General features: G+C 32.0%; 1 protein-coding gene across 3 annotated transcripts in view; it reads left to right on the forward strand.

Annotated features, from left to right (window-relative positions):
- LOC145258294 (contactin-like) overlaps positions 1-12,209 on the forward strand; it is a 276,192-nt gene that overhangs the window by 87,224 nt on the left and 176,759 nt on the right. For all 3 annotated transcript variants that reach the window (XR_013864091.1, XM_080116330.1, XM_080116329.1), the window contains exon 5: positions 2,948-3,055. Coding sequence is in view for 2 of the 3 variants with exons in the window: in XM_080116329.1 (XP_079972455.1) it covers positions 2,948-3,055 (108 nt within the window). In the remaining variant the exon portion in view is untranslated. The remainder of the gene's footprint in view (positions 1-2,947; positions 3,056-12,209) is intronic.

Consider the following 12,209-nt stretch of genomic DNA (forward strand, 5'->3'; position numbering starts at 1 on the left):
AAACATTCCCGAGTTCGACAAGATACACTTGAAGAATGTTGAAGGTTACATCGATCAAAACGTTGTGAAAATGACACTGAAGACGAGAACAGTAGTCCGACGAATCCAAATAATACCAATAATCAACTATTTCTGTGTTTTTGAGATGATGATTGAAAGTTGAAAGTGTGTATTATTAATATTTTTATGACTACTATTCTCATCTTGGTTTTTATTCTCACAATGCTTCGACCGCTGTAACATCTGACCTTCTGCGAGTGTACCTTATCAAACTCAGGAATTATTCTGTCGAGCTTGGAAATTTCTACGTAATCTCTAATGGATCCTCTATCTAATCCACAAGGCAGATTGTTCTCGTTCCGCCAGGCAATGATTGGGTAGAAATATTAAGTAATCCACAAATCGAACTTCGCAAGGACCTTTAATGGATAAAATACTTAGAAAAATACAATAATAAAGTTATACTCTTCTGAGGTTAAAGGTTCAAATCTCAGTGTGTGCGATACTCAAAATACAATTGCTAATTGCTTATAACTTATACACAGTCATGGCTGACTGAACGAGAACATGCTAGTCTTGTGGATTAAATAAACGAATTCCGTTAGAAATTTCGTGCGAATTCTGGAGTTCAACAAAAAGTTTCCCAAGTTTGACAACATTCACCCGAAGAAGTTTGAAGGTTACCTCGACCGAAACGTTGTGAAAATAACATTCAAAATGAGAACAGTGGTCCAAAGATTTCAAACGATAGGAAATGTTTAGTGTTTATGTAAAAGGCGGCTATTTATTTTTTAAAATACACAATATATATTTTATTTCAAAATATCCAATATATGCTTAATTTTTAAGATACCCAATATGCATTTAATTTTTAAAATACTCAATCTATATTTCATGGTTATAATATCAAATATATATTTAATTTTAAAATTACGCAATATATATTTGGCTAAAATACCCAATATGTGTTTCATTTTGAAAATATCCAATATATATTTGATTTCCAAAATGCCCAATATGTATTTCATTTTGAAAATACCCAATATGTATTTCGTTTTCAAAATACCAAATATGTATTTCATTTTAAAAATACCCAATATATATTTCATTTTTAAAATACTCAATATGTATTTCGTTTTAAAAATACCCAATATATATTTCATTTTCAAAATACCCAATATGTATTTCGTTTTCAAAATACGCAGTATGTATTTCATTTTCAAAATACCCAATATATATTTCATTTTCAAAATACCCAATATATATTTCGTTTTCAAAATACCCAATATATATTTCATTTTTAAAATACCCAATATATATTTCGTTTTAAAAATACCCAATATATATTTCATTTTTAAAATACTCAATATATATTTCATTTTTAAAATACCCAATATATATTTCATTTTCAAAATACCCAATATGTATTTCATTTTCAAAATACCCAATATATATTTCATTTTTAAAATACCCAATATATATTGCATTTTCAAAATACCCAATATGTATTTCATTTTCAAAATACCCAATATATATTTCGTTTTCAAAATACCCAATATGTATTTCGTTTTCAAAATACGCAGTATGTATTTCATTTTCAAAATACCCAATATATATTTCATTTTCAAAATACCCAATATATATTTCGTTTTCAAAATACCCAATATATATTTCATTTTTAAAATACCCAATATATATTTCGTTTTCAAAATACCCAATGTATATATCATTTTCAAAATACCCAATATATATTTTATTTTTAAAATACTCAATATATATTTCATTTTCAAAATACCCAATATATATTTCGTTTTCAAAATACCCAATATATATTTCATTTTTAAAATACCCAATATATATTTCATTTTCAAAATACCCAATATGTATTTCATTTTCAAAATACCCAATATGTATTTCATTTTCAAAATACCCAATATATATTTCATTTTTAAAATACCCAATATATATTGCATTTTCAAAATACCCAATATATATTTCATTTTTAAAATACCCAATATATATTGCATTTTCAAAATACCCAATATATATTTCGTTTTCAAAATACCCAATATGTATTTCGTTTTCAAAATACGCAGTATGTATTTCATTTTCAAAATACCCAATATATATTTCATTTTTAAAATACCCAATATATATTTCATTTTCAAAATACCCAATATATATTTCGTTTTCAAAATACCCAATATATATTTCATTTTCAAAATACCCAATATGTATTTCGTTTTCAAAATACCCAATGTATATATCATTTTCAAAATACCCAATATATATTTTATTTTTAAAATACTCAATATATATTTCATTTTCAAAATACCCAATATATATTTCGTTTTCAAAATACCCAATATATATTTCATTTTCAAAATACCCAATATATATATATTTTCAAAATAGCCAATATATATTTCATTTTTAATATACCCAATATGTATTTCATTTTTATAATACTCAATATATATTTCATTTTCAAAATACCCAATATATATTTTATTTTTAAAATACCCAATGTATATTTCATTTTCAAAATACCCAATATATATATCATTTTTAAAATACCCAATATATATATAATTTTCAAAATACCCAATATATATATCATTTTCAAAATACCCAATATATATTTCATTTTCAAAATACCCAATATGTATTTCGTTTTCAAAATACTCAATGCATATTTTCTCAGCAATATAATGCATTGATTTAATCATTATGACCTTAGACTTTGTCAATAAACACTCCTTCGATTTTATTTTACCTAAAAGTATTCAGAATGGTTTCCATTTTCATTGTTGAAAACGAAGCTTCTACACAAAATTCCCCATTTTTAAAATCTTTTAAAATTATCTATGCACTGTATTGTATTGACTCTTCTATTTTCTTAAAGCGTCGATGTTTTTATTCGATTTTATTATTATTTTTTCTCCAGGCGAAGAATACAGATGGTCTCACCGTGAAGCAACTTTGGCTAGTGCCTACATTTGTGAGATCCAAAAAGTTGAAGCATTCCGAATTATGATGGAAGCGAGGGATTTTGGTAAGTTTTTTTTTAGCGAAAATTACTTACTTCAAAATCACCCACGCGTCTGCGCGTCTAATGAGGTACACTTTTTTAATAACAGAAACAATCAAATGGCAACACGTAGTTGATTCAACTCTCGCCATTTGTATGTAAGTTAGATGATCTTACGGCTGCGTAAAGGCAAACCGTTAAAAAACGAAAGTTCGTTTTGAGATGGACGAGCTGTGCATACGCACTTGTTTAGGCATATTTAAATCTGTTGACATTGGAGTTTTATATGACCATGTTGTTACCTGAAGGGAAGCAGTCACCTGGCAATGTATTCTATAGGCAGGAAGCCCTTGCGAAGAAGCTCCGTCAGTGGTAATTTAGCCTCGTGCTAGACTCATGGAGAGATTGAATATTTAACTCGTTGTAGTAGAAAGACGCGTTTCAACTGTGAAAAACGAGCGACTAAAAATTTGGTCTTACTTGTATAGCTTTATGCATTTTAGATTCAGTTCAACAATTGCGATACTTCCGTTTGTACTATTTCTTGACAATTTCAATTTCTTTCTAAGACTCTTTAAGCTTACTCTAATGCACACTATATTAGCTCTTTGAAGCACGTGTCTGTATGCTTAATCATCTGGATCACTGACATTAGCACACATCCTTGATTTATTCCTTTTAATGTTGGAGTTGATAAAATCATTCATTTGCTGTTGTTTACAGCGTTGGTTCATTCATTAAGTGTAGTGTTCGTGATACAGATCCGAGGTTCTTATAGCGATTTCTGTTTCAACTACTTAAACAGGACGCTGTAAATAGCAATCCTATTCGAGAAAAGTAAGAGAAATAAACGTAGACCGCTTACCTGTCCCCTCTGTATGAATCCTATTTGCCGATTTATATTTCTTTTTAGCTAGATAAAGTAGATAAATTTCATTTAAATGGCCTTAACCTTCATTAAAATGAGTGAATTTATCCGTTTTCTTTATTAAATAACTGTAATTAATATAGACGGAACTATTGAAACCCCTATTTATACATACATATATATATATATATATATATATATATATATATATATATATATAGAGAGAGAGAGAGAGAGAGAGAGAGAGAGAGAGGTAAAAGTAAGACAATAATATTACAAATCATTAACACCAATCATTAATTTATGATAGACTGTTTAGATAATAGATATGCAATTTAGGATTAACATTATTATATAATTAGTTTTTCGTTAGTGGACTATAACATGGCCGTTAATTCTTGTTGAGCCGTCTTCGTAAACAATCAATTTCTACCAATTTCCACCATTACAGTTAATCAAGGTGTTTACGCACTAGCTCTTATCCTCGATTGGCATCAGGGCCTTGACAACGGTGACTGTAAAAAGCTTTTTATACATATGTGCGGGTGTGTATACGTGCTCGTCTTTTAAGTGCTTTTCGCTTCTTATCATCGTCGCCGTTTCGTCTAGTGGTTGTTATAGGAATTAGATTATTTCACGAAGAAAAAAGACACGAGGAAACATTCGCCGTGTTTTCTTTAAGGTTTTATTTGGAGAGAATCTACCCAGGAGAAACAGACTAATGTTATCTTAGCTAGTTATTTATTTCTTAACTTTCTAACTTAATATAAAGAGTGACGTCGCCTTAGATTTTCTACATTATTTACGGCGTCTCATTCGCACGGCTTCCACGGAGAGACTGATGTAAAAAACTTAGTTTACATTCCGTTCGAAAACGTGACATCATTTTCATCGTCTTTCTGTTTTGTCTACGGTGTTTAACTATATTTCCCAACCTCAACTGTATGCCAATCGTCTCGTCTACCATGGCAATAGATGGTCGAGAAAGTATATTTTGTAATTGTTAAATGAAAGAAGTCGTAGCATTAAATGTTACACATCAGTTTCGCCCTAATCTCACTGCAGACTGAAAGATGTTTCCAAGGGTTTCTGCAATCACATTGGATATGTGTATCTTGTCAGTTTAGCTTAACACAAATCCAATTTAATTATCATTTGTTAATTTAAAATATGATTACATAGCACACCCTATTACAGTTTAGTATACTTTTATTTCAGCTCTATTCTCCTATCTTTCAGAACATGTTATTACTAAATAGCTTACACATATATTTCGGTAATGTGTAGACACCGCAGTCTAGAAGTCGAATCTTCACTGAATTTGAGTTTTTATGTAAAAACTGAAACGGAGTTATTGTTATGATGTCGTGATGCACGAAAGATTCTCAATAATTTCACTATGTATATACAATTAATTGAGCATGCGTACATACGATTCAAACGGAAACTGCGTTGTCAATATCGTACAAAAATCTTTTTATCCCTTTATATAAATTTATGTGAAAGAAGAAAACGAGAGAGAGAGAGAGAGAGAGAGAGAGGGAGAGAGAGAGAGAGAGAGAGAGAGACTGGCCAAATAAATCCGGCGAGATTATACGCTACATTGCATTCATATATACTATATATATATATATATATATATACATATATAAATATATATATACATATATGCAGTGATTGCAGGTGATTAAATGACTTACTGACTAGATGTTTTTTTTTTTTTTTTTTTTTTTTTTTTTTTTTAATGAATGATAAAAAATAATTTTTTGTGTGGTTTCAAATGTTAAAAACTTCAAAGACTATACATATATATACACACACACATATATATACATATATATAAACCGTGATATATATGTGTGTGTGTGTGTGTGTGTGTGTGTGTGTGTGTGTGTGTGTGTGTGTGTTTACAAAAGCTGGTGCAATTTGATGTTAGTCGGGCAATTATCACTAATTATAGCGTATATATCTGGAACGGAGAAACCGTCTCTCTCTGCTTTCATAAACGTTATTATCCAAGTTGAAAACCGACAATACTAATTCATTGCTTGGCATTCACTTTCAGTCACATGGGTTTCTTTTTAAACAATACCCAACACAAGACGAGTGAAGTGGGCCTAGAGAACGGGGAAAGCTATAAAAAAAATAATTATTGCAACACATTCTTTCTATTTATTCTCGTCATCAATCTATCTCAAGCACACCCACACTTTTTATTTTCACTTAAAAAGTATAATATGTATGACTAGCATGATTATTCGGATGGTAAACATGAAATAAATCTTCAATGCACTGTATGTAATAAATCTGCTCAAACTGCATAATTTATTGTAAGTAGCAAAGTCATTGGAGTGATGTGTAGATACAACGGCCTAGAAAGAAAATGGCTGCTGGATTCGAGTTTTATGGAAAACATGAAACTGAAAGAAACTGTAATGAAATAAAACTGAAAACGTTGTGTAATTATTTTAAAAAGAAATTTATTCAAAATAAAAGTGTTTTTTATTAATTTAATAGTAGCTCAATTGGTTGTTTTGTTTATAGATAAGGTTCTACTCTATTTGGCCAGCAGTTGTTTATTGTCCACTGATAATGAATAGGATCTGAAAAAACTAAAGATAAAACAGTTAGAATTACACAATAATAATCATATAGAGGTCATTTCTGTTACATTTAATATTCCTGTCACAATGGCTGAATGGTTAGAAATGTTGGATTGGAATAATCGAGTTCAAAGTTCAAATTGTTTGAACGGCGATACAGTTGCCACACTGATGTTTGTTAGTGCACATGAAATATATATGTAAATAATAACCGTGTGTGTGTGTGCACGTGTGTGTGAGTGTGTGTAACTGCTTTGAATCACGATAGAAATAAAGGAACATACAGCTCGAAGAAGAAAGGATTGTGTGTACACCGACAAATATATTAATGGAATGTCTAATCATGTGTTAATTGGTGTTAGTTTGCCGAATGTCATCTTTGCAAATATCTTTTTTATTTTGTTTATTTTAACTATATTAGTCTTTCTTTTTTTCATTGAACTAATGGGACGGTTAACAACGTCGAAACCTAGATCGATCCACGTAGGGATTTTCATCCTTGAATTCGGAGGTTAGCATCTTACCAAGCTACCTGAAAATAATACAAAAATGGAAAGAAATTAAGTACCTATAATTACAATGTTGGCGGGCATTCATAGAAAACACTAAGAAAGAGTATTCAACTGGAAGTCGAGATGTTACATTTGCGTTAAAGTTGATCACGTTTTTTTAATTTCCTAATTAGTGCTCAGCTTTAACATCTTAAAAGAGAACTAAAAATAATACTATTAACAATTATTTTTACACCTACAGACACTAGTGTTTCGTATTTACGCAATCATCAGTGTTGGAAATGATAATTGCTACTCGTCGACATATTCGAACGCAGTTATAAATACGCATAAAAACTCATACATAGATACAATTAATCGCTTATAATTTGACCAATATCTTATTTACTCTTAAACATTTTGCTCCGTAGGTTATAGACTTCCATCTTGGTCGGGACTAACGCACGAAAACAAAGATTATTTCCCTAGGATTAAAATGTATAAAAACCCGACGGTGTTTAGTTATAGCATAATTTATCTACAGATTTTATAGATTTTTCCTTTATTTGTTTATTATTGTCATATGAATAGACACCTTAGATTAAACAATCCTCAACTATAATTGTAGCCCTTGCGATTTTAAGTCCTTGTGACATTATAATGCCACACAGTATCATCATATTTCGCTATCTCTGGTAAGACCAGATTACGCATTGACATGGGAAAGTACTTTCCATTGATTTCGCTCATCATTAAACGGCGATAAACTAAAAACTGGTGGGCATAACTAGAAATTTGTGGATAAATATTGACTAAAGTTTATTTATACCAAATATAGTTGCATTACAAAAAGAAGTGTAAATTTCATTAATGATTTTATTAGCGATATTTTGAGGATTGCCCGGCACTTTTAAAGTAAATTGCATGGGTGGCGTTTTTTTAATGTTGTATCGGGTTAGATCATATTGTGTACTGACATAGGAAAGTCTTTTCCATTGATTCTGTTTTTTGTTAAATAATTAAATTGATTAAAACTTAGATGTGACACACATACATATTGTTCCGCCAGTGTTTGCATGGCCTTCCTCGTTTTCGCTTTCTTTCTAGCATCCTCGCTTTTAGCATATCTTAGAAAATCCAGTTTCAGACATTTTAATATGTCCAAAGAGTTTTAGTACCTTGCTTTTGATTAGAGGAATGTTGTTGACAGTTGTGATCTGATGAAGTTCTTTAATTTAGGATGAAATTATCTGTAAGTTTGCTGTCATTCATGCATCTCGTTAGGCGATTTTGAAATGTTTTCAGTTTCAGCAGCAACGAAGCTGCCCAGTTTATGCATTTCAGACTAAAAATACAACAGGGATCATGTGAATGGTTTAAATTCTAGTTTTAATGTCATACAGTATTCTTCTTGAAGTCAATAATCATTTCATTTTCTCAAGGGCCATTCATCCTGTTTTACAGCGTCAAATTCATAATTAGTGGACGGTGAATAGAAGTTCACCACTCAGATGGAAAATACCCTTTCATATCAAATAATTTATAGACAATATTTACTTCCTCGGCTGGAACTGTATTGTTTCTGATTTACAAGCGTTTGAAATGAATCGGGTGTGTAATGAAGCCTGTTGAGTGTAGCGCAGTGATCCGGTTTTTATATCTGAAAGGACGCATGCCGTATGATAGTAGTGCCGCATTATATGGCTTTGTAAGAAACATGGCATTAATATGACTAGAAAGCTGTGGAAACAGCCCCTAGACATGGCCACCCTCTTCAATCATAGATGAAGCATCTATCAATCAAATTAAAGCTGCAGTTTTGTAAAATCGACAAGTGACTATTCGCCAAAAAACTCAAAACGTGAAGATTACTATAATAAAAAACATTTTTCCTGGCCATTACTTGGGGGAGAAATTTGGAATTGTGGCGAGAAATGAGTGAAAGTGTTTTAAAAAAAAAACTGATTAGATAGGATAAAACATGAGTGCATCACTATGATGATGATGATGCAGATACGAAAGCCTATTCAATATTCAATAGAGAGAAAGCACTTGAACTCCAAACAATTCATAAGAAGGCAAGGGTGCCCCCCCCGCTTTCAAAGTTATGCTAACCATCTTCTGGGACCCAAGACGGAGGAGTGATAACAGATTTCCGTGCAAAGAATGTCACAGTTTTAGGAAATTAGAGCAGCTGTTAAAATCAAGAAGGCGGGCAAGATATTATCCTTCTATAAGACAACGCTCCGTTGCACAACGCGCATGTCACCAGATCAGAAGCACGGGTATATGACTATGAAATCTTTCCCTAAACAATTCCTTACGTTGCATCCTCTGGCTTTTACCTCTTCCCAGTAATTGTTTTTGAAAAAAAAGTTTCCCATATGATGCAGTCTTGATTTCCGAAGTTACGCCGTGGTTGGAGGATCCACGGTTTCTAGAGCTGCATTAAACTGTGAAAGAAAAGAAACGCTTGATTGTTACTATGCAGAGAAGAATGAATAATGTTTTAAGTTTCGTTGCTTCATTGCTATGAGAAGAAATCAAGATCATTACTTATTGAACACCCCTCGAATATTTAGAAATATATGCACATACATGATGATTGCAACGTCTTGTCAGACGAGTGCCACTCCCTCAGACAATGAACCCAAAAATGACTTCTATCGCCACGTGACCATTTTTATAGACAAATGCCTGAGAGAGTATCTATATACAGATGATGTTACAGAGTCTTAGCTTTGTACGACAGCTGTCTCTCTCGGTTCAAAATGTTGACATCCAGCAACAAGCAAGAGTAAGATAGCCAACAACAAGTTAAACTGCAGCATAGCTTAATGCAGGTACTGGTCTCCCGCTTTATGGTTTTTTAAATCAGATATTTGCTTCTCCTAGAAAGGTTTCCTTCACCACGGCTTAAAGGGGCCATCTCCACTCCAACACACACACACACACACACACACACACACACACACACACACACACACACACACACACACCACACCACACACACACACACGGTGCTAGTTGGCCGTTGACCCCGAAAAAGAGTTCATTGGCCCTTTGAAAGGTCTTGTTTTTAATCCTTCAGGGAGACTAGGCACCCTCCTCACCAAACAAGTCTGGTGGGGAAACTAGTTTAGTCGCCGATGACCCAACCATGAGGCAGGTAGTACTGGGTTACATGGTACCAGTAGCATGTGATATGACCTGACTAAAATGCACATACATTCATACATACGTACGTACATACATACATACATATATACATGCGGACATACATACATACATACATACATACATAAGGACATACATACATAAATACATACATACATACAGACACACACACACATATACATATATATATATATGTGTATGCATATAGAAATAAAAAGGAACAAACCGAGTTAGATGTTTATCAACGTTTCGTCTTTATTTCGAAACTTCCTGTGGATGAAATAAAGACGAAACGTTGATGAACATATAACTCGGTTTGTTACTCTTTATTTTTCTATTTTGTCGGAATACTATTTCCATTATTCTCATCATATATGTGTATGTGCGTGTGCGTGTGCGAAGGTATTGTATTTTCATGTGCGTTTATGATGTGGTTGTGCGTGTCTGTATGTTTTCAACTATCAGTGTACGTTTGTGCGATTGAGAGACGAAAATAATTGTTCCCAATTTTTGGTTCGTTAAGGTTAAATGCTAATCCACTAAACCCTATGGAAACTGGATGTAATTATACTTCATTAGGAAATCATGATATATGCATAATTCATTGCGACAAACAGTAAAAATGATCCATCTTTCTGCTCCCCTCTTCAACCTGGACTCTCACGCCTTTTCGAAATGCGCCGTCGCCGCCGTCAAAGCAACACTCCCTCATATCACCGTTTCATACACCCACACAAGCCAATATTTATCGTTAATACAGCGAGCAACGTCAATGAAATCAGTGAAGTTTATAAAACTTTCGGATTAAATATATTTTTTTAATTGGCAATAACCGTTAGAATTAGAACACAGTGCCCCTCAGAATAAAATATTACTATTTGTGTATGAAAACATACACACAAAAAGAAACAAAGAAAGTGGCCGCACGATATTATTTCACAATTCAGGGTGACCCCCCCCAAAAAAAAACAAATAAATAAGTAAAATAATAAATGACAAAAACATTCTAAAATAAAATTATTGAAAACAAAAAGAAGTGTTTTGATGTGATGTTTTGAATATAATAAACTAGTTATGACAAAAGTTTCATTTCATTCGGACAAAACACCAAGAAACAGGGCCTAATTAGAGTTGGGCCCGTTTTTTTGGTGACCCTGTATAAGTTTAAAGGATAATATAGTTGTTTGTAAAGGAGTTATGTTTTATCGGTAGTGCTTAAAGTGTGACATAGTCCCTGGCTTTGATAGAAGCCATCTTGAAGGATTATAACGTTTTCGGCTATAGCCAAGAACCACACCAAGATTAAATATAAGTTAATTGTCAAAGTTAGTGAAGACATAAAACAGAGAAAAAACATTGCGTTCAGTTTCAGTCATAAAATTGTAAGGAATGAGACAACAGTCATAAAATTTGGAAGGAATGAGACAACAGTCATAAAATTTGGAAGGAATGAGACAAGAGTCATAAAATTTGTAAGGAATGAGACAACAGTCATAAAATTTGTAAGAAATGAGACAACAGTCATAAAATTTGTAAGGAATGAGACAACAGTCATAAAATTTGGAAGGAATGAGACAACAGTCATAAAATTTGTAAGGAATGAGACAACAGTCATAAAATTGTAAGGAATGAGACAACAGTCATAAAATTTGTAAGAAATGTGACAACAGTCATAAAATTTGTAAGGAATGAGACAACAGTCATAAAATTTGTAAGGAATGAGACAACAGTCATAAAATTTGTAAGGAATGAGACAACAGTCATAAAATTTGTAAGGAATGAGACAACAGTCAGAAAATTTGTAAGGAATGAGACAACAGTCAGAAAATTTGTAAGGAATGAGACAACAGTCATAAAATTGTAAAGAATGAGACAACAGTCATAAAATTTGTAAGGAATCAGACAACAGTCATAAAATTTGTAAGGAATGAGACAACAGTCGTTAAATTTGTAAGGAATGTGGCAACAGTCATAAATTTGTAAGGAATGAGACAACAGTCATAAAATTGTAAGGAATGAGACAACAGTCATAAAATTTG

The sequence above is a fragment of the Euprymna scolopes genome, chromosome 33 (assembly GCF_053919585.1).
Source record: "Euprymna scolopes isolate OS-2025 chromosome 33, ASM5391958v1, whole genome shotgun sequence".
In the NCBI taxonomy this organism is placed as follows: Eukaryota; Metazoa; Mollusca; class Cephalopoda; order Sepiida; family Sepiolidae; genus Euprymna; species Euprymna scolopes.